The sequence below is a fragment of the Gastrolobium bilobum genome, unplaced genomic scaffold (genome assembly GCF_033153095.1).
Source record: "Gastrolobium bilobum isolate Gb01-03AN ecotype WA unplaced genomic scaffold, APGP_CSIRO_Gbil_v1 utg2673, whole genome shotgun sequence".
Classification (NCBI taxonomy): Eukaryota; Viridiplantae; Streptophyta; class Magnoliopsida; order Fabales; family Fabaceae; genus Gastrolobium; species Gastrolobium bilobum.
This window is the reverse complement of record NW_026898407.1, coordinates 207,354-230,832: the sequence shown is the minus strand read 5'-3', so window position 1 is coordinate 230,832 and position 23,479 is coordinate 207,354. Positions and strand designations below refer to the sequence as shown.

The 23,479-nt window shown below is 32.7% G+C and overlaps 2 protein-coding genes across 4 annotated transcripts; both read left to right on the top strand.

Moving 5' to 3' along the window:
* Positions 1-1,280: 1,280 nt before the first annotated feature.
* Positions 1,281-6,204, top strand: LOC133315836 (calcium-dependent protein kinase 10-like). The gene is made up of 7 exons (XM_061517515.1): positions 1,281-2,113; positions 2,201-2,344; positions 2,433-2,585; positions 3,943-4,058; positions 4,171-4,338; positions 4,964-5,194; positions 5,402-6,204. Exons 1-7 carry the CDS (start codon positions 1,447-1,449, stop codon positions 5,573-5,575), a joined length of 1,653 nt encoding a protein of 550 aa, XP_061373499.1. The 5' UTR covers positions 1,281-1,446; the 3' UTR covers positions 5,576-6,204.
* Positions 6,205-15,494: 9,290 nt separating this feature from the next.
* Positions 15,495-20,660, top strand: LOC133315824 (uncharacterized). Of its 3 annotated transcripts, none has more exons than XM_061517494.1 (2): positions 15,495-16,054; positions 19,674-20,660. In XM_061517494.1, exons 1-2 carry the CDS (start codon positions 15,636-15,638, stop codon positions 20,116-20,118), a joined length of 864 nt encoding a protein of 287 aa, XP_061373478.1. In that variant the 5' UTR covers positions 15,495-15,635; the 3' UTR covers positions 20,119-20,660. The 3 variants fall into 3 exon arrangements, with proteins under 3 accessions (XP_061373478.1, XP_061373477.1, XP_061373476.1); XM_061517493.1 differs by having other exon boundaries at positions 15,495-16,112; positions 19,693-20,660; XM_061517492.1 differs by having other exon boundaries at positions 15,495-16,204.
* Positions 20,661-23,479: the final 2,819 nt, after the last annotated feature.

Genomic DNA, 23,479 nt, shown 5'->3' with positions numbered 1-23,479 from the left:
AAAAAAAGCTCATCCAAACGGACCCTAAAATCGGTTCGGTCAATGACCCGGTTGAGGTACTGAGTTACTGGTTCAACCAGTGGGTCACTGGTTGAACCGCATGACCCGGTGATTATATATAAATCTATAATTTATATTAAATAAAATTATAAATATACTCAAATAGTTGAAAAAAATAATATAAATTCTAAATATTTTAATATAAAAAATAATAAATTATATATTATTGTCTAATAAAGGATCAAACAAACATATAACACTTGTTACATTGGTGTTTCAGGTTCGGTAAATGACATCTTTAACTATCAAATCAAAATTTTCTGCATAGTGCATAACTGAGATAATATTAAGATTGTAGGTACATAACTTATGTAAGTCAATAAGTAACAGATCACTCAAATATGTCAATTATGATTTTTTTTCGAAAAAACCCGGGCCGGGTCAGCGGTTTTTCATTAAAACCGGCCGGGTCGTCCCGGGTCTGATACTTGACCGATCTAATATGATAATCGAACCGGTCAGATGACCGATTCATCGAGTTTCGGATCATCCGATCCGATTCAATTTTCATAACATTGGTTAAAACTTAAAAGTGTGTTAGTGAGAATTGATATTGACACAACTTTTCGTTTCAATTATATATTATGTATTTTTCGTATTTTAAGAAATAAATTTATCTATTACACACATAAAATTATACGTGCTTTATATGAAGTCATAGGAAAAGAAAAGAGAAAAAAAATATAGATCATATATATTTTTATATATGTATAAAAAATAAAATTATCTCCTATAATGTGACAAATAATAATTCCTTCAATATATTACTACAATTCAAAAAAAATATTTAGTTACTTATATAAAATATATAAAAAATACGTATATATAAGTTTGCATGAATATATTGCAAGTAAAATACAATTACATTACTCATAAAAAAATAAAAAAATTATCAAATATCATTGACACAAGCGATAAGAAACTTATGTCCCTTGACCCTCATAATCAAAAAAATAATTTTGAAAGAATAACTTTCACTTTAGTTGTACAATACTTGAACTGGACTAATCTCAAAGGTAAATCGGTTGAGACGATAAAAATAAAAATTAAAAAAATTACAATTACAATAAATATTAGCACCGAACAATACATTAAAGAAAGACTGAGATACAAAATTGTTGCATGGTAATTAATAATAAGTATTATTATTACTCCCAGTAATCAATATGACATATTTTTCCTCTACTGAACTGGCCCTCTCTCTCTCTCTCTCTCTCTCTCTCTCTCTCTCTCTCTCTCTCTCTCTCTTCTTCCTTCCTTCACTTTGTTCGCCGGAAAACCCACCGGCGGGGCCATCAACATAAAAAACTCAAAAACCTCGCTTCTTTTTTGTCGAACAAAAACCATAGAAACTCTTTGATGCTGTGAAGTTCGAGAAAACCCACTATGGGAAACTGCAACGCTTGCACGAGAGCTGATGTGGTGGAGGACAACACCCGGTCGAGCGACACCAACCGTGGTCGGAAGAAGGAAACGAACCACAAAAAAACGAACCCATTCTCGGACGAACCGGTCCGGTCTGCGGCCCCGATCCGGGTCCTGAGGGACGTGATTCCAATGAGCCACCGAACCCGAATCAGCGACAAGTACATACTGGGCCGTGAACTGGGCCGGGGAGAGTTCGGCATCACGTACCTTTGCACGGACCGTGAGACGAATGAGGCCTTGGCCTGCAAGTCGATCTCGAAGCGGAAGCTTCGAACCGCCGTCGACATCGACGATGTGAGGCGCGAGGTAGCGATCATGTCCACGCTGCCCGAACACCCAAACATCGTGAAGCTCAAGGCAACGTACGAGGACAACGAGAACGTCCACCTCGTCATGGAGCTCTGTGAAGGTGGCGAGCTTTTCGACAGGATTGTCGCTAGGGGTCATTACAGTGAACGCGCCGCCGCCGCCGTCGCTCGGACCATCGCCGAGGTTGTTAGGATGTGCCACGCAAACGGCGTCATGCATAGAGACCTCAAGCCTGAGAATTTTCTCTTTGCTAATAAGAAAGAAAACTCTGCTCTTAAGGCCATTGATTTTGGCCTCTCTGTGTTTTTCAAGCCTGGTATATAATATTTGGATTTTAATCTTTTTTGTGTTTAATTATGTTTTTTATTTTTTGTAATTTTATGAATTTGGTTGGTTTTATTAGGAGAGAGATTTTCGGAGATTGTTGGGAGTCCTTACTATATGGCGCCGGAGGTTTTGAAGAGGAATTACGGGCCAGAGGTTGATGTGTGGAGTGCTGGGGTGATTCTTTATATTTTGTTATGTGGGGTTCCTCCGTTTTGGGCAGGTAGTGTTCTTACACTGTTACTCTCTCTGTGTGTGTGTCAGGGTTTGTGTTTTGTCTTCTGATTTTGGGTTTTGCTTGGTTGTGGCAGAGACTGAACAAGGTGTGGCTTTGGCAATTTTGAGGGGTGTGATTGACTTCAAGAGGGAACCTTGGCCTCAGATATCGGATAGTGCTAAGAGCCTTGTGCGGCAGATGTTGGAGCCCGATCCTAAGAAGCGTTTGACGGCTGAACAGGTGCTTGGTAAGTCATTCACAATACAGTGCATTACTGTTTAGTGAAGGCTGGATTTTGTAGTGAGTGAGTTTTTGTTGTTTTAGCATTTTCTCTTTTTGGCTTGTCATCATCCTAGAGGATTAACTTATAGTGAGTAGAACAGTGAAGTTGATTATGGTTTCATTAGAATTGGGATTTAATGCAGGAGTATGACAATTGTGTGTTTGAGATATTGATGTGTTTTATAGACTTTCAATAAATCATCTGGTAGGCACCACTGTAACTTTCCTTCATTGATATCAGTATCCATCCATAAGGGATGCTTAATAAACATTAGTTTCCTCCTTTGTGTCAGATTCTTACATGTATTAGGACTTCAAAAAATGGTGGAGAAAATCTTCAGCGGAAAGGCTGTAAAAAGAAATGGGAGATATAAGAAAGAAACCTTAAAATGTGATCCCTAACCTTTATTTCATCCTATGTGCCTGCTATACATGACACTATTCCACAACAGTTAGGCTTGGGGAAATTTATTCCTTGTCGTGGGATTAGTGGGGAAAGAGTAGGTTGCATTGTTAGGTACTAGAATGAGATTGAGGACCTTTAGGGCCTCCTTGGTTGAGTAGGTGGATAGTGGGAAGGTGGAAATTTTGGAATGAAAATCACTCCACACTTTCTTTGCATGACAATAATGAGAAGGGGGAAACTAAGATGTCCATTTTTCTAGGTCATAACTTCAGTTAAAAATCATTTTCACACATTCCCACTTTCCACCTACCCAACCAAGCATACTCTTCATTTTTGGTTTATATTGAAGAGGCTCCTACTTGTTGCTTTTCCTGGGCTGGTTAGTAAGTCTATAACTTTGCACAAGATGGATTTTAACTATCCTTCATAAGTTAAGATGGATTCATTTTGTATTTGTTTCTGGATTCGAAATGTAACATTGTTCACGCAGTTTGTCTGAATAAGACAGATATGGGTGGGGGAGGAAAGAAACATTCACTCCTCTGAAGTTGAATAGTGGCATTTATTGTTTTTTTTTTTCTTTGATAAAAACAGTGGTGGCATTTATGTTTTATTTTGTGCCTAGGAGGTTTTGCCTTGTGATAACTAAACCGGTGTCTCATGGGCCTCAAAATCAGAATGTTTAAGCATTTTGAAATTGTTATGCATACCTTGCAACTTTTTCTTTGTTTTAAGAGGAATATTCTCATTCTCACCTGGATCCTTTGCCCCATTGCCCCCTCTCCTTTTATAAAAGGAAAATAAATTGTTACATATTTGAATCCTTGTGGCTTGGGTTGGGAAGCTGAACTTTACATCAAATCTATCTGATGAAGAAAGTCATGTGAATATTTACCGTCCTTAATTATGCTTACAGGACATCCCTGGCTGCAAAATGCAAAGAAAGCTCCAAATGTTCCATTAGGAGATATTGTGAGGTCAAGGCTTAAACAGTTTTCTGTGATGAATAGATTCAAAAAGAAAGCTCTGCGGGTTAGCATCTATTCTGGTTTATGCTTGATTGTTGAGTCAAGTCTTTGTATGATTGAAATAATAAGGAAGTTGGAATGTTGGTGATTTGGGTTTCTATGAATTAATGCTACAGGTCATTGCGGAGCATTTATCTGTTGAAGAGGTAGAAATAATCAAAGATATGTTTACATTGATGGATACTGACAGAGATGGCAGAGTAACATATGAGGAACTGAAGGCCGGGTTGAAGAAAGTTGGTTCACAATTGGCTGAGCCAGAGATAAAGATGCTGATGGAAGTGGTAAGTTTCTATATTTGTATATCATTTATAATGGAATTGCTTCAGACAATATCAATTCTTTTGATCATTATCGTGATAAAGACATAAATCAATCTGATGGAGCTCTTTGGAACCATTTTTCTGGACTTCTGCTGCATGATTTCTTAGAAGTATGCACTTTTATACCAAGCAGGGCAAGGCTCTTTTGTAATGAAGATTTTTTCTTTCCTATTTACCCCACTGCATCCATATGCGGCATACACCATGATGAATGTGACTTACCTCACCATTTTGGACCTGGTGTAGCATAACATCATATAATATTAGATGCCACTTTTAATGTCATTGTGTGGTGTAAATTATGTCTAAAACCTACTTATAGGGACTTTGTTTGACAGTAATATTTAGTATTCAAAAAATAATGAGGTTCTTTCAATTATGGAAAGTGGCACCGGCTTATTAGAAACATTCCCTAATTTTCTATAAAGCTGGTGGAACACTCCTTGTTTCATATGAAGTGAGACTTATATATCTAAAAGGAGAATAAATTAAATTGCCTTTCATACCCTAATCCTGGACTTGTCAAATGTATTTATAATACAAATTTGTGATTCAAGAATGGTTTTCTTTGCTGTGAATTACTTAGGCTGATGTTGATGGGAATGGAGTACTCGACTATGGAGAGTTTGTAGCTGTAACAATTCACTTGCAAAAAATGGAGAATGATGAGCATATCCACAAAGCATTTAAGTTCTTTGACAAAGATGGGAGTGGGTATATTGAGTTAGGTGAGCTACAGGAAGCATTAACAGATGAGTCAGGAGAAACTGATGCTGATGTGATAAATGACATCATGCGCGAAGTTGACACTGACAAGGTTTGACTTCCATGCTCGTTATTTATTGTTTACTTGTTTCTAGTTTTCCTTTCTGCAGATGCTTACTTTATTAGTTAAACTAATATGGAATGACTAATGTTTAGTTAGTGTATTTACAATGTTGAAATTTCATGTGAAATTAGTGTTATTTGCTGCCTCTCATGTTACATCACCAACGTTTTTTAATTTTCTGTTTTCACTCCATAGGATGGTTGCATCAGTTATGAGGAGTTTGTGGCCATGATGAAAACTGGAACTGACTGGAGAAAAGCATCTAGGCAATATTCAAGGGAGAGATTCAAGAGTTTGAGCCTAAATTTAATGAAGGACGGCTCACTTCAGCTTCATGATGGAATTAGTGGTGAAGCTGTAGTGGTTTGAGTGCAAAGTAATTTCTTTCTGTAACCTTCTGGTCACTTGGTTACTCTTTTTTCCCTTTTACCACTCACTGTGATTAAAATATCGTTTGAGGAATCTCTCCATGAAAGCAAGTTTCGGGCAGGTTTGTGTTTGAGCATTTGAAGCATACTAATGATCTTGAGTTGGTGTTGGCTAGCTTAGGTTTCAGGGTTGGATTGGATGTTAGATGCTTGAAGCATGCATTGGAGGATTGCAATTGCTTACCAAAGATGTATTATAGCTTGTCAGCAAAAACTGTGGGGCACGTGCTACAGCCTATATGCCCTAAAGAAGTTGCATATTCTTTGTATATCTTTTTCCTGTTATATTGTGCTTGATAATTCCATTGGTAAATGTGTTTTTTCTAACTTATGTGCAGAAAACTAGTTAGGGCTTGTTTCATTGGCGACATGAACCGAGAAAGTTTATAGAAAGTCTAGGTATCTGCTAGTTGAAGCAATTTAATTTGTCTGAAAATGTAGCTATCTTAAGCCCTCAATATTGTCATTTCTGTTTTTTTCTTGTTTTGACACTATCTCATCTCTTGTCCTCAATTATGGTTAATTTGCACGAGGTGGAGACATTATCTCTTAGTTTGTGCATGGCAAACATTCTGTTCCCAAGCACTGTTAAACAATTTTTTATGATTCTGTGCCTTGATAGAGTTTTGAGAATTAAAATTACGTTTGTTAACATATTTTATTTTTATTTCGAGAATAAGAATTATGTTTGATAACACAATACTAATCTATTTCTTTACTTTTTGTTTACAGATTTCATCAATTGTATATAATAAATTGCAATAGATTTTAACCAAAATGCTAACATTTTATATTAAAAAAAAATTATAATATTTTATGGGTTTTTAATGTTGTTGTTTAATATATATTTTTTATTCTTTTGACTCGTGTGGGTCGCACATATTATGTTTGGGTAGGAATATTGTTTCTTTTTCATGTAAAAGGAGAAAGAAACACCCCATATTTAATTGTGTAATTTTGTTTACAATAAATGCTAAATATAGTTTTAACCATTATTTTTCATCCTCGGCTCAATTCATATTTTTTTTTATTTCTTATTTCTTTGACCATTTCTATCATATTATTACCTTAATATTAATGATACAAATGAATAAATAAATACGTATACATAAGTCACGTGGCTCAACTAATTTGCATGATATTATAATGAGTTAAAGCAAAAATAATTGATGTTGCATTGAACAAAAAATGTGACAAGTCTCCAATGTATTTTGAATATATCTCTTAATTTGTCAACATTATATTAAGGGCAAGTGATTGTCTCTAGTAGGGGTGTTCATCAACCGATCCAAATCGATTCAAACTGCGGTGACGAATCGAAAAATCGATAATCGAATAAATCGAAAATCAAAAAACTGAAAACCGAAAAAAATCGCAAATTTTAATTGGATTGGATCGATTTTCGGATTGATTTATGAAAATTGATCCAATATATTAATTCCCCTCTACCTATTTGGGCCGTTCCCTAATCATAGCCCAAAAATTTCTAAACCCAAGACCCATCAACTAAACCCAAGAAAAAATCTAGTCACATCTGATCAACAAAATTTCATGTGTAGAGCTTCATCTCTCATTGCTAAAAAAAAAACTATATTATCGTTTACTGATGCTTTTATATTTAAAAAATAAATAAACTACAAAGCCAATATATACAAAAGATGTTATTTGCACAATAATCATGAAACAAATTTTAGGATTTTCAAAAAACCGAAAACCGATCCAATCCAAACCGAAAAAAAATTGGATTGGATCAGATTTGAAAAAAAATTAAACCGAATGAATGATTACATGATCAAACCGAAGAGATTAGATTAGATGATTTTTGCTTTCAAAACCGATTCAATCCAGACCGCGAACACCCCTAGTCTCTAGCTAATTCGTTTGCAATATTTTTCTTAATAATATTTATTTCGGTCACTTTATTTGAGGGGTCCTCATCATTTATAGTTACAAATGTATGAGTTGATGATGCAATGTTGGGATTCGTATAATGTGCTAACATATTTCAAAAAACAAATCACATTTATAAAAAAATATCCACATCATAGTCGAAAATTGAAAATTTAAAAAGTATTCTCATCATAGTCATGTGAAAATGAAAATATGGTCTTCAATGCCATTAAACAAGACAAAATTAAAAAGTTGCAACACAATTTCATTCATTTAAAAATTTTTAGGAGTGAAGCTTACCAAAAAAAAAAAATTTATTGGAGTGAAACTCTTCTCTCAGGTGGAGTCTTTATAAAAGCTACTCTCCATGCTTGGCTATTAACCACTCGATCAACTGCTTTGCGGTATCCTTCATTCTCCAATCCTACCATGTCATTCAATACATCCATTGCAACATTAACTGAGTATGGATCCTCATTCACTTTTGTAGTAGCAAAATTAGAAAAATTATGGTGGCATTCTAATCTTAACCAGATCCTGAATGGCTTGACATGCCATTGCAATATCTGAATTTCCACTACCTCTTTTACGTTTTGTATTTGGAGTCCTATCTTGTCTATGTAGTATAGGATTGAGCGTCTCAACAGGATCAGATGCAAATAAATCTTTATTAAGCATATGTTCATCTTCTTTATATTCTTGTCTATGTAGGCATCTCAATAGGAATGCCAATATTATCACCATCTCCATCTAAAATTTGGTGTTCCTAATCATTTCCTACAGCATATCTCGACTTGCATAAACATCCCCCAAAAGATTTGTGTTTTTATCAGTCCATTTTGCTGTTAATCCTTCGGATGCCTCTTCTCTCAGGTGGAGTCTTTATAAAAGCTACTCTCCATGCTTGGCTATTAACCACTCGATCAACTGCTTTGCGGTATCCTTCATTCTCCAATCCTACCATGTCATTCAATACATCCATTGCAACATTAACTGAGTATGGATCCTCATTCACTTTTGTAGTAGCAAAATTAGCAAAATTATGGTGGCATTCTAATCTTAACCAGATCCTGAATGGCTTGACATGCCATTGCAATATCTGAATTTCCACTACCTCTTTTACGTTTTGTATTTGGAGTCCTATCTTGTCTATGTAGTATAGGATTGAGCGTCTCAACAGGATCAGATGCAAATAAATCTTTATTAAGCATATGTTCATCTTCTTTATATTCTTGTCTATGTAGGCATCTCAATAGGAATGCCAATATTATCACCATCTCCATCTAAAATTTGGTGTTCCTAATCATTTCCTACAGCATATCTCGACTTGCATAAACATCCCCCAAAAGATTTGTGTTTTTATCAGTCCATTTTGCTGTTAATCCTTCGGATGCCATTCTCCTTACTGATAACATGTTAGAAAATAAACCATAACACCAAAAATTAGGAATGCACATACTCAGCCTAGTGAATAATGGTCTAAGAAGCAATGTATAATCCTTTAACCTCTTCGTAAACTATATAGCTCATCAACATCACATATAGCACAAAACCAATCAAATTAACACATCCTTAAGTAATATTTGATTACCAAAACACCAACGAGAAATGACCCCAGCCACATATAGCTTTAGAATTCAACTAGCAATACATCCAACAGCTAATCTCAAGAAAATAGAGCACCACCATAACATCCACAACCCTAAACCCTAATCAAATTGATCCTAATCCCAAACCAACATAAGAATTAAATAAATCAAAACAAAAACAAAGATTAAATCGACTCCTACCAAAAAACCCAAAACAAGAAATCGAAATTAATCAAATAAAAAATTGAATAGATAGTGGATTTACCTGTAATCACGGTAGAAAAATGAAGCAAAGTGAGAAACAACAACAACAATGAAGAAGAACGAAATAAAGAATAACAAAACAGAGAAGTTGCGAACAATAAGGGAGAATAGAAGAATGAAGAAGGAAGGTGAAGAATGTTAAAAGAAAAAAGTAAAGGAGAGAAGAGAGGAGAATTTATTCAATCTTGGATGGTTAGAATTTTCTTATATGATATGATCATGTTAATTAACACATAAAAGGTTTCACTCTCAATTATTTTCTAAAAAAAAAAACAATAAATAATGTAAAAAAGGTCATTTAGAAGTGTGCCAAGAGTGCATTGAATATATATCACACATTGATTTACAATTTTTTCTCGTCTATTTATTTCTTCTTGTAAACTCTACTTTTATTAGAAGACTTTTAAAATATGAAATTATTTATTAAAAGATTATTATAATAATTTAATTGTTAGGAAGTTCAAAAGGTCATTTTTTTCCTTACAAAAAAAAGATAATGTAGAAAAGGTCATTTAGAAGTATGCCATGAGTGCATTTAATATATATCCACACTGCACATTGATTTATAATATTTACTCATCTATTTATTTCTTCTTGAGTAAACCTTATTTTTATTAGAAGATTCTTAATATATTAATTTATTCAAATATATATATATATATATATAGGGATATGTTATTCTACCTATCATTTTTTCTGCCTACCTTTGCCTACCATACTAAAACACCGTTAGATCATAATCTTAACTAACATTTATATTTCTCTCTCTTCTTGATATTCTGATCTAGCAGTATTGGAGAGTGGTAGGCAAAAGTAGACAGAAAAAATGGTAGGTAGAATAATTTATCCCTATATATATATATATATATAGAATAATTTATCCCTATATATATATATATATAGGGATAAATTATTCTACCTACTATTTTTTCTGTCTACTTTTGCCTACCACCCTAAAACACTATTAGATCAAAATCTCAACTAACATTTATCTTTCTCTCTCTTCTTAAGATTCTCATCTAACGGTGTTTTAGGATGGTAGGCAAAAGTAGGCAAAGAAATGGTAAGTAGAATAAATTATCTCACACACACACACACACACACACACACATATATATATATAGGGATAGGTTATTTTGTCTACTCTTAATTTGCCTACCTTTGCCTACTCCTTTCATTACCGTTCGATTACGATCTCATCCAACGGTCAATATTTGAAATATAAAATAAGTCTTTTTCTCCCTTTCTTTCTCCTCACTTCCTCACACACAGTTTCTCTCTCCTTAGCTTTCTCTCTTCCTCGACGGTCAATTTTGAAATTTACGATACTCTGATCAAAAAAGAACAAAAAACACATACCATCGACAACCATCAATCTTGAAACCTCACTTCCTCCAAAACCTCAAAATTCCCACTGTCCATAATTCGATTTCCCAAAGATCAAAACCTGTTTGGAACGAAAGAAATTATGGGAATTTCACATCTAATTAGGTACTGTTATTAGCAGCTATAGTCATATACCTATACCTATTCATATTATCTTCCATCGGCACCTCTGCATCCATCCACATTTTTGTCTACACATTTGTGGTCTGATTTTTATTTTTCGCAACAAGTAATTACTTAACAGTATATGTTTGCAGCGAGTTGATCTTCAATTGAATTAAATAAGGAAGAGCACAATGTGATCAATTGTTTTATGATGAAACTTTTCTTAACAGTATTCTTGATCTTTGGGAGTTCTTAATCATGTGGTAACAATGGAGATAAACAGCTACGCTGCAGAGAAGAGAGTTAACGAAAATGAAACTCTGCTTCTGCTTTCTTCTAGTGACAATTTTTGGTGGTAAATCGAGAATTGGAATTTGAGAATTAGGGCACCAAACGTGAGGTGCTGCTTTTATACAACCGCTGCAGTGGGTGTTGGCGTGCCCATGGCTCTTGATGCTCCTTGGCGTGCCCATGGCTCTTGATGCTCCTGATAGTTGTCGATGATATGTGTTTTTTTGTTCTTTTTTGATCAGAGTATTGTAAGGTTTCAAAATTGACCACCGAGAAAGAGAGAAAGCTAAGGAGAGAGAAATGGTGTGTAAGGAAGTGAGGAGAAAGAAAGAGAAAAAAAGACTTATTTTATATTGCGAATATTGACCATTGGATGAGATCGTAATCGAACGATAATGAAAGAGGTAGGCAAAGGTAGGCAAATTGGGAGTAGGCAAAATAACCTATCCCATATATATAAGAAAAAATATTTCTGCAGCCAATTTAGACAAGCTTATCTACAGCTACCCATTTATAACTATGTTCTCCCGGGAGAACATAGTTATAACGTTAAAGTTGCTTTTTTTTCTCTCTCTACGTCAGCAGACAGGTTCTGAAAAGTAAATGAGAAGAGGGAAAAAAAGCAACTTTTAATGTTATAACTATGTTCTCCCGGGCAAACATAGTTATAAATGGTAGCTGTAGATAAGCTTATCTAAAGTGGCTGCAGAAATGTTTACCCCATATATATATATATATATATATATATATATATATATATAGATAAGGATTATTTTAAAATTTGACACCTCATCTGAGAGTCGTTAGATAAAAAAAATCAATGGTGTCACATGCTTACAAATCAGAGTTGTTGATCTTTTTTGATCTAACGACTCTTAAATGAGGTGTCAAACCTTAAATTTGACACTGGTGTCAAAAGATCCTACCTATCTATATATATATATATATATATATATATATATATATATATATATATATATATATATATATATAGGGAAAAATATTTCACAAGCAGCTTAAGATAAGTTTATCTCTGGCTACTCCAAAACTACGTCGTTTTATTTATTTATTTTCTTATATTAATTGATTCACCTTTGAATGGTTATGATTCCTTTTTTCTCTCTCTTCCTTTATTACCATTGATCCATCTTTGTACGGTTATAATTTAGTAGGCCGAGATAAAATTATCTCAAGCAGCTTGAGAAACGATAAGCCCATATATATATATATATATATATATATAGGGGTAAACATTTATACAGTCACTTTAGATAAGCTTATCTGCAGTTACCTTTTATAACTATGTTCTCCCGGGAGAACATAGTTATAACTCTAAAGTTGCTTTTTTTTTCTCTTCTCATTTACTTTTCAGAACCTGCTGACGTGGAGAGAGGAAAAAAAAAGCAATTTTAGTGTTATAACTGTGTTCTCCCGGGAGAACATAGTTATAAATGGGTAGCTGTAGATAAGATTATCTAAAGTGGCTGCAGAAATATTTTTTTCATATATATATATATATATATATATATATATAGGGGAAGGATATTGTAACAACCAAGTTGTGTTAGTACCATGTTATTACCAATCAATCTTACCGTTAGATCGATTATGTTGATCCAACGGTTATATTTATTTCCATCTTTGTATAGTTATGATTCCCATATTTAAAGTGAAAGCTTTAAATATAAGAAATCATAAACATACAAAGGTGGAAATAAATATAAAGTATTAAATTTAGAAAATCATGACCATACAAAGATGGAAATAAATATAACCGTTGGATCAACATAATCGATCTAACGGTGAGATTGATTGGTAGTAACTTGGTAGTAACACAACTTGGTTGTTACAATATCCTTCCCCATATATATATATGGGAAAAATATTTCTCAAGCAGCTTGAGATAAGTTTATCTCCGGCTACCCCAAAACTACGTCGTTTTATTTATTTATTTCCTTATATTAATTGATTCTCCTTTGAATGGTTATGATTCTTTTTTTCTCTCTCTTCCTTTATCACCATTGATCCATCTTTATACGGTTATGATTTAGTAGCCGGAGATAAAATTATCTAAAGCAGCTTGAGAAAGGACAAGCCTTATATATATATATATATATATATATATATATATATATATGCATGATCTTTCGACTCTAACGTAAGATTATGAAATCTTATTCTTTATCTCAATCATTAATTTCTATCTATTTAACGTTTATATTTATTAATTAATTAATAATTTTAAATAAATTATAAACAATAAATTAATATCGTCAGATGGACGAAAATCAACAATGAGACGAGTCGTAAGATTTCTTAGTCTAATATATATGCAGGTTATATTTTTAACATCTTTTTGCTTATAAAGCTTTTTGTTAAAATTAAATCAACGACTCTCACTTGATGTTATTTTATAAATATTAATTTGATTTTAATCAAACAATAAAAATGACTATAATTAATTATAATAGAAAAGAGATTGTAAATATAATTTGCCATATATATATATATATATATATATATATATTCAAAAGAGATCAAAAATTACCGTTTATTGTTAAGTTAATGTAAACAAAGAGTTCAAAAATTACCGTTTATTGTTAAGTTAATGTAAACAAATCATGATGACATAACATAAAAATCATGATTTGTATGCAAATTTAATATTGCTAATTAGCTTTTTTTCCTTTTATTAGAGTAGCTAAAGTTGGATTTTAGACTCTCAGTAGTTATTTATTTGAATTTAATCTCTCGTTTTATTAATTGTTACAATCAAGTTCTTTTATTAGTTTTCTTCTATTTAAAACCCCAACTCCTCATTCTCTACTCAAATAATTTATAACGAATCCGGAATGAAAAGTGATTTGAATAGTTTAAAATATGAAAATATAGCGAGAATTTAAAAAAATTAGTTTTTTTTTTTTTTTAATAAATGAGATTAGGGTTTCGTAGTCGAGGAGATTTTCGAAATTTATGATTTCGGGTAAATCAAATGTTTTAAGTGGTGAGCTTGAAGAAAATATGGTTTAAAACGACTTAATTAATTTAGTTTGTGAAGAATTAGAGTAGAAAATAAAGATTTTGAGGTTTACAGATTAAAAAGAAAAAAAAGGAAAAACTAACCAAAGGATTTGATTGTAGTAATTAAAAAAATTGATGGATTAAATTTTAAAAAAATTATAGGGAGATATTTTAATCACAGTAATATAAACGAAATTTAATTAAGTTAAAAAATATCAATCACCAAATAAAAAATTATACTTTTTTCTGTCTTTTCTCATATGTTACTGAAAAAGAAAGGTAAAATAAAAGATACGAGTAACTTACTATTTATCGTAGGATCTTCAGTGTTTTAATTTTAATTTCAATTTTTTTTTTTGGGAAATTATTTTGAGTGAATGGAGCTAAACAATTTTCTGGCATGTTTTTTTTTTCAATATTACATGTTTCACAATTTCAAGGGATATGATATTTTATTTTTTTATTTAATTTTATTTATTTTACTTAATAATCTTTAATATCATTGTATTAGAATTTCACTTTCTTTTTCTTCTCTTCAAATTATGATTCAAAAATAAAGAGATAAAGTGTAGGTAAAGTATGTAACAAAAAACTGAGAGACAAGTGGAATTAAGCTAAAAATGATTACCAAAAAAAAAAAAAAGTATGTAACAAAAAAAGATACCCAAAATAACGTATCCCTATTTTTATATATGTTGTGTGTGATGCTGTCGTTACTTTCCCAACCTCTAAGGTTCATTGTCACATCATATCTTAAACTTTTTACAATAAACTAATTAAGGGCCCACGAAAAAAAAAATCATGAAGGGTTGAAGAAGAATCTTCAAAATAATTAAAAAAAATGCTGGCAAATAAAAGAAAATCCAATATATCATATCCAAAAATATTAAAATATGAGAAAAGCGCATGCTATATACTATATAGAATCCATCTCAACTCGTTCTGATTGTATATATTACCGAAATATTCTCCCACCAAATCTAATACCACATTAAAATCAAAACTAAGATTCTGAATTGATTTTTCATATTAAAAATTGAGTTTCTTGTAAAACACTCTTTTTCCTCCTTTCCATAATAGCCAAAGGGTCAGGGTCAGACCCGACACAATCAACGGAAAACCCTAAACGCAGATAAATCCCTCCCCAGTTGTTTCCTGCGCTGCACGTCGAAAAAATAAATATATATTAATAATTAAAAATCAATCACCCGAAAAAACAGAAACTAAAATCCGGGTAGGTATAATCGCACGGGACCCACATTTATAATTATGATTTTCATTTTATTTTCCTCTTCCAATCTTGATTGAGTCACCAATCGTAACCGTCGGATCCACACGCGGATCCCCTTTTGCCGTTACGCGCATTCCAACGGTCCTCTCCTTTTTTTTTTCCTTCCGCCGCCACAACCACCGCCACCGTGCCGGAGCTTTATAGACAGAGAGAGAGAGAGAGAGATGGGCATGGATTACTACAACATATTGAAAGTGAATCGAAACGCGAGCGATGAAGATTTGAAGAAGGCTTACAAGAGGCTCGCTATGATATGGCACCCTGACAAGAACCCCGTTAACAAGAGCGAAGCCGAAGCCAAATTCAAACGAATCTCCGAAGCCTACGACGTTTTGAGCGATCCGCAGAAGCGTCAGATCTACGATCTCTACGGCGAGGAGGCACTGAAGTCCGGTCAGTTCCCGCCACCTCCGCAATCTTCTTCTTCTTCGTCGTCTTCGTCTTCACGCGTTTACCAGAACCACCACCACCGCCAGAACCCTACCACCTCGTTCCGCTTCAACCCCCGCGACGCCGACGACATTTACGCCGAGTTCTTCGGTCCCGACGGCGCCGACGCCGGCGGCGGTCCCCGCAGGGACGCGTTCTTTAGGACCTCGAATGGCTCCGCGTTTGGCGGAGCGGGAAGGAAGGCCGCCGCGGTGGAGAACCTGTTGCCGTGTAGCTTGGAAGACCTTTATAAAGGTGTCAAGAAGAAGATGAAGATCTCGAGGAATGTCTATGATGCTTTTGGGTAAATCTATTTTAAACCCTAACCTAACCTAGTATGACGTTGCATGTTTGAAATGTTGTGCTTCTTTGAGATTGTTTCGTGGATTCTTCATCGTTTAATGTGCTAAAATTTAATTAATCAGCCTAAGGATGTGGTTGATTGAAACTAATTTTCAACCAAGTGTTAAAAATAAAGTACATTAGTAAGTTCTAGTTGCAAAAGTCAAATTCTGTTTATGAAAATGAAGTCTCGCCCTTCAAGTTTCAACCCTCTCCTCCCAAGTTACCCTTGCTCCTCTTCCCCTTTGACTTTGCTTGATTGATAATAGAGCTATATTACACCTAACTATAGTGGTTACTGAGCAATTTAATGGTTGATTGTTCTTGAAGTCCAATTACTTGATTTGGTAGGTAATATGACCTCATGGATTTTTTTTCTTTGTCTTTTGCTCTCTGATAACATTCACTTTTTCTCTCATGTCTATCAACTTTCTATGCTTGGGTCATTTATCCTATATTTGAGTGTAAAGATATTGCAGAGTATTTGATCTACCTTTTAACTAAGGTCTGAAGTGGACTTTGTGGCTTCATCAAATCATGGTTAACCAATGAACATGAAATTTAAGAGTGGGTTTTGTAAGTCATTAAATCATTCAAAATAAATGAGATATGTATATAAAAAATATGAATGCCATAATGAATCTATTATTTATACGCCACCATCTACCTTAGGAGAGCTAATTTTTCTAGCGAGCAGAAATATTTCATGAGCCATTCCTCTTAATCTGTTTCTAATTTACATATGAAAGGATGCAATTCATAAGTGTTAACTGTTAAGTATACCTTATCCCTGTGTTCATTTGTTATGATTGTGCCATATGGACGTGATAAATTATTGTGAAAGGGAATGGAGTAGGATGTGCCCTTTACATTTGTCAGTGAGAGGTTGGTAATGAGGGTCGTGCCCCCTTTGCACTTGCTTGAGCTGGACCTATTTGATAGAGTGAGTATTCATGTTAAGACTATCAGTACCACCTTAGAATTTTGTTAATGCATTGACTGAGATTTTGATTTGAACAAATTGCTGTCGGTATTTGCTTATATGAGGAACTTTAGGCTTCCCCACTTAGATTTCAAAAACAATTTCATCACCTTCCATTTGTAATAGACACAGCCCTGGCTTTGCCTATCTTTTGAAAGACAATTTATAATGGTTTATATATCTAGTTCATGTGCTTTGAGGATTATCTCTAAACATACTTGAGTGTGATAAATTTCAAATCTGCTATCAATTATGATTTTTGGTCTCTTCTGATGCTTGAGAATCTGATTGGCATTTTCTGCGGGATATATCGAATTTGTGCACCATTTTTAAGGGTGAATGGACTTTGATCCGGGATTTGCTAAGCAGCTGATTCTTTTTTATTCTTGCGTGATTCTATGTAGGTTATTACTTCTAATTTTTAGAAGTGTTAAGGATTTATAAATTCATTTCACTGAGCTTTCTTGTATTTTTCCTAGAGAAATTATGTTATTCTATCTGTAGAACATAAGCACAGTTGAAATAGTGTAAGTTCATTTTCAGAATGTTTAAATTTTGGTAGCCTAAATGGTTTTCTGAAACAAACGTTTACCTGGTCGTTTTCTTCAGAATTTATCTAGATGAAATATGCTAACTCTGGGATAACATATTGAGCTTTCTTTTGTCAATTAAAGGTAGTATGATGAATGCTAAATAGTGAAAGTAAAACAATTAGGAGGGGTGTATGCTTTGTTTTCTGTTTTCGCTTTAAGTTGATGTAATTTATAATTACAAAAATGCCACCTTGTATTCATTATGTTTTTAGTTTTCAAAATTTTGTGAAGGAAATGGTGAAAATAAGAAAATGTTGTTTTCACCATTTCATTCCCAAATTTTTGAAAACAAGAAGCATACTGAAGACACGTGGCATTTTTTTAATTATTAATGAAAACATGTGAATTGAAAATGAAAACAAATCGAACCAAACACCCCCTAAGTTTGTATTTAGTTTATAACTTTTTTTTTTCTTTTTTTCTATGACTATATATGGAGAAGAAAGAGAAGTCTTAGGTCCACCATGGCAAGCTAAGAGGTTTCTACTTTGCCCTTAAAATATGGGAGCAAGAATATAAAATAAAAATTAAACTAAAGCATATCTGTTTCAATAAACATGAAGTGGTTAAATTGAAGTCTACATCTGCTAGATGTTCTTACATTTTTTAGATGACTTGAGACAGTTCTGTGTCTTTATTTGTCATCCTGAAATTTAACTTGGTTTGCTTGACAGACGAAGGCTTTTTCATAGTAAGTAAGCTTGCAAATTAAATCTATTTTGGTGTATTTACATTGGTGTTTAATTAAGGGATTGGGAAACTTGAAAGGAGGTGGAGGAGGCAGATAATCATATAGATTGTTATATGAAACTAATCTGCATATCATATTCTTTGTCCATTCAATGTTAAACCATGCATGGTTGTTTACCTTGGCCCAATTATAAGGTTGTTTGCCTTGTAACCTGTTCATCGTGAGTTCTAGCTTATCTATCTGCTCTCAAGTGTACGGTTGCATACTGGCAACCCTCCCTTAACTCCACCGAAATGGGGTTCTTGTGCATTGCGCCACTTTTTGGACGCAAGTCAAGGTAGCATGATACTGTTATGTGTATCATGTTCAGTACTGCATGAATCTTGGAAAATTTTGAAAAAATATAAGATATAACGCACGCACTGACGCACACACGAATTTATGCTAATTATAGGTGCATAAAAAATATGTATACGCATATAAATTTTCAAGTTTGAGCAGAAAATTCAAATAAAAGACAAATCAACTATTTCTTTTCCGGTTTATGACAAATCGACTACTTAAGTATTATATACTCTGGAAAGTTAAAATACTATACATGCTAACTTTACCTGACACCTTTTGGGCTCTACTTTATATTTAAAGTAAGCCCTTCTTGACCAAGAAAAAAGAGTAACCAATATTATTAAGTACGAAGCTTGATTGCATCAATTTGGAATTATGGGGTCGATTGTTGCAATTGAAACTTGGGGATCAAAATCAAACTTCCATGAAACTAAAGGGACCAAAAGTGTAATTAAGCCTGTTTTCTTTCCTTTTTTTCTCTTACAAAATTTTATGGTAGTATATAGTAATTTGATTGATTAACCTATTATTGTTTTTGTAGAGTAGGAGCCTCTCTTATCCCGATTTATCGGTTTATACTTTATACATGGAGGTCTTCTAAAATCCAAAGATGAAAAGTTCAAAAGAATATCTTGAAAATTTTATTGTGATAGTAAATTTAACTACTCTGTTACATTGAAAAAACAGGGAAAGAACTTCCTTATTATACTATAGGCATGATCACCTTTTTTAGAAAAAATTCTGCCTTGATTTTTTTTCATCTAAAGAAATGTATATGGATGTCATTTTACAATGTTTGACACATGCAATTCCGTTTCAGGAAATGTCGGAATGTGGAGGAGATTTTGACTATTGAGATTAAACCTGGCTGGAAGAAAGGAACAAAGATTACCTTCCCAGAAAAGGGTAACCAGCAGCCTGGCGTGATCCCAGCAGATCTTATTTTTGTGATAGATGAGAAACCACATGCTCTTTATAGAAGGGATGGTAGTGATTTGGTGATCAACCAGGAGATAACTCTTCTGGATGCGCTTACAGGTAAAACCTTGGACCTCACCACCTTGGATGGAAGGAGTCTCGTGATCCCATTGACAGATATAGTCAAACCTGGTGCTGAGGTTGTTGTCCCTAATGAAGGAATGCCCATATCAAAAGAGCCTGGGAGGAAGGGGAATTTGAGAATCAAGCTTGATGTTAAGTATCCTTCAAGGTTAACTCCAGAACAGAAATCTGATCTGAGGAGAGTTTTAGGTGGAAGCTCATAAATATTTGAGTTTGGGGCTTTGTGTCTGGCGTCACTGGTGAATGCACATTGTAGATATATCATGTGCATGCAGTGGATGCATGTGAATAACAGGCATACTCTGGTGAAATTGAGTATTATGGGCTAACATACAGTGAGCCATATTTAAAATTTGGACTTTTTTTCAGGGTAGGAAACAAAAATGACTTTTTGGAAATGAGTGGAAAATTCTATCTTATTCAAACATATAGGGAAATACTACTGAGTTTTCATCGTTCTGCTTCAGCTTGTTTTGCCTTTTAATTAAACTCAAAGATTACTGTAGTCTTCATAGGACCAGAATGAGTAATGTGTTTATACCATGAAAAGTGTATATATTGATTGTTTATTTTATGGAGGTTACTTTTTGGTTATGCAATTTTTTTAAAATTTAAAGTACAACATGAAATCATGGTCTATGTTGTTATTGTGGCCTTGTATATTCTGCTATAAAAAATGTGATGTATAAACATCCAGTTCGTGATGTATATTCATGGCAGAATATTATATTGATTACTACTGTAGTCTTCATAGGACCAGAATGAGTAATGTGTTTATACCATTAAAATTGTATATATTGGTTGTTTATTCTATGGAGGTTACTTTTTCGTTATGCAGTTTTTTTAAAATTTAAAGCACAACATGGGATCATGATCTATGTTGTTATTATGGCCTTATATATTCTGCTATAAAAAATGTGATGTATAAACATCCATTTCGTGATGTATATTTATGGCTAGGGCAGTAAATAAAGCAGGTTTAGGCTTTTAAAAAAGTTCATTTAAAAATTAGAACATAAACCAACTTTAAAAAGCCTGGTCTAGAAGCTTGTAGGTCAGTCTTTTAATTTTTTTAATAATATAATATATTTATGATGTATGTTGTTCATTTAAAAACATATGATCATGATTTGTAACATTAATTTTCAAAGTAATAGGATTGATGTTATTTTAACAAATAATAAATATTTATTTAAAATTTAAAATATAATATTAAATTAAATTTGTAAAGAAAGTGCGAATTATATGTATATATACATATATGAAATTTTCATGTTATCTTTATGAAAATTTTCATGTGATTTTCATGAATATTTACATGTGATCTTTATGAATATTATTTCATGTGTTATAATGAAAATATTATTTCATGTGATCTTTGTGAATAAGAAATTTTATCTTTTATATTTTTATTTTTTTTTGTATAGTATCTTTTATATTTCAATTTGATTTGTGTCTATAAACTTTAGTTTGTAACTTGGTAGGCCTTACATACCGTGTTAGGCTTTTTAGTTTTATATAATAAGTCAGGCTAGAACTATAAATTAAGCATTTAATAAGCTAATAGGCCAATATAGGCTCTAAATATTTTATATAAGCTTAGACTATCAAAGTCAAAGCCGGACTTAACCTGACACTCCACATGAATGCATTTTGTCATTTTAAATGGAAAAATAAGGATATGACTAACATTTGATCATGAACCTTGTATAAACTAAGGAAAAAATGTTTCTGCAGTTAAAGCAGATAAGTTACCTGCATTTATTTTCAAAACGACGTAGTTTTCGTATTGAAATCTTAAAAAATTATAAATATAAAGACTATTATAACCCTGAAATAAATTAAAATTACAAAAACACCATGATTTTTGCCCAAAATGACGTCGTATTGGGCTAACTGGAGATAACTTATCTGCAGTAACTGCAGATAACTTATCTGCAGTAACTGCAGAAAAAGCGAACCCATAAACTAATAGTTAAGTTGACAAAACTATTAATCTCGATAGGTTTTTTAAAGGGTTTGCTTTTTTTTTTGCAGTTACTGCAAATAAGTTATCTGCAGTAAGTCCAATATGACGTCGTTTTGGGGCGAAAACCATGATGTTTTTGTAATTTTAATTTATTTTAGGGTTATAATAGTCTTTATATTTATAATTTTTTGAGATTTCAATACCAAAACGACATTGTTTTGAGAATAAATGCAGATAACTTATCTGCATTAACTGCAGAAACATTTTTCCCTTTTTAAATTACCTGGAGTGACATTCTTATCAATACGAAGATTATTTTTTGTGCCGGCTAGATTTTATGGGTATGTTTTGATGACCAAATAAGTAATTTACATAGAGATTGATATTTGTCCTTTTAAATGATATAAAATTGTGTCAATTGAAGTGAAAAAAGATATACACAATGAAAATCATAAGGATAGAAATGAGAGTTTTTTTTAATTTATATTTTAAGTAAAAAATACAAATTTTAATTAAAATAACCATCACTTAAAAGGATAAATATTTTTTTCATTTACGTAATAAGCACAAAATATAGGGGTATACATATTTTTTTTTTCCTTTTTCCTGTAAACAATTATTTACATAATTTTAAGTTAGGGATAATAATTAGGTCTGTTTGAGTAACACCTCTAAAATTTAAATATCTAATATTAGAAATAAAATTTATTCAATATCATAATTTATATTAGTTGCGACTAACCATCATATATGTGGGAGATTAATTTTTATATTTCTTCTGCTATAGTGCTATACTTTCGGCTGAATAATTTAACAAGGTTCGAGTTTTTACTGTATTTTTGTCTCAGGTCCGTGGTTTAATCAATTTTGCTATGATACTTGATAGTTCACTTCTTGGGCCTTTTCTGATATAGGTCGAGGTAAATGGATTTGGGCCCGTCTTTCCGTCCGATGGTCTACCAAATCATATTAAATAAAGGGAAATACTTTTCTTATGCAGTAGGAAAGAAGTTATCTTATATTGTAGAAATAAAATAATAAGTGGAACCCACAGGTAAGAGGAAAGAGAAAAAAAGAGTGGTGAGACTCACTCCTCTTTTGAGTGTGTAAGAAAATTGTTTATCTTATGTAAAATGAGATAAATATAACCCTTAAATAAATGAGATGTGTTATTCTACCTATCTTTATTCATGCTTACCTTATCTCGAGAGAAGAGAAAAATGATAAAGGTTAGTTGAAATTCTGATCTAATGATGTTAGAGAATAGTAGGTAAAGTAAGTATGAAAAAAATAGATAAAATAATTTATCTCTAGATAATAATGAAACAATCTTCAACAAGAAAAAACTGAACTAGCTTCCGTTATATGCAATTTGAATTTAGCGCTACTATTACAGATACATGTTATAATAATTTTTTTTAACATAATTAAATTTATTTCTATCTTCTAGTTGTACTTTTAATTCATCGTAAACTAACTAATTGCTGAAAATGGATTATTAATTTAATTATCAAGAAAAATATTTATGCAGTTACTGCAGATAAGTTATCTGCATTTACTTTCAAAACGACGTCGTTTTGAAATTGAAAGATTAA

What these genes read in the sequence shown, in the direction of transcription:
- LOC133315836 (XM_061517515.1), top strand. Translation starts at nt 1,447, where the DNA reads ATGGGAAACTGCAACGCTTGCACGAGAGCTGATGTGGTGGAGGACAAC. An exon ending in CTCTGTGTTTTTCAAGCCTG is followed by an intron (nt 2,114 to 2,200) that starts GTATATAATATT and finishes TGGTTTTATTAG; the next exon opens with GAGAGAGATTTTCGGAGATT. An exon ending in GGTTCCTCCGTTTTGGGCAG is followed by an intron (nt 2,345 to 2,432) that starts GTAGTGTTCTTA and finishes TGGTTGTGGCAG; the next exon opens with AGACTGAACAAGGTGTGGCT.
- LOC133315824 (XM_061517492.1), top strand. Translation starts at nt 15,636, where the DNA reads ATGGGCATGGATTACTACAACATATTGAAAGTGAATCGAAACGCGAGC. An exon ending in AATGTCTATGATGCTTTTGG is followed by an intron (nt 16,205 to 19,673) that starts GTAAATCTATTT and finishes ATTCCGTTTCAG; the next exon opens with GAAATGTCGGAATGTGGAGG.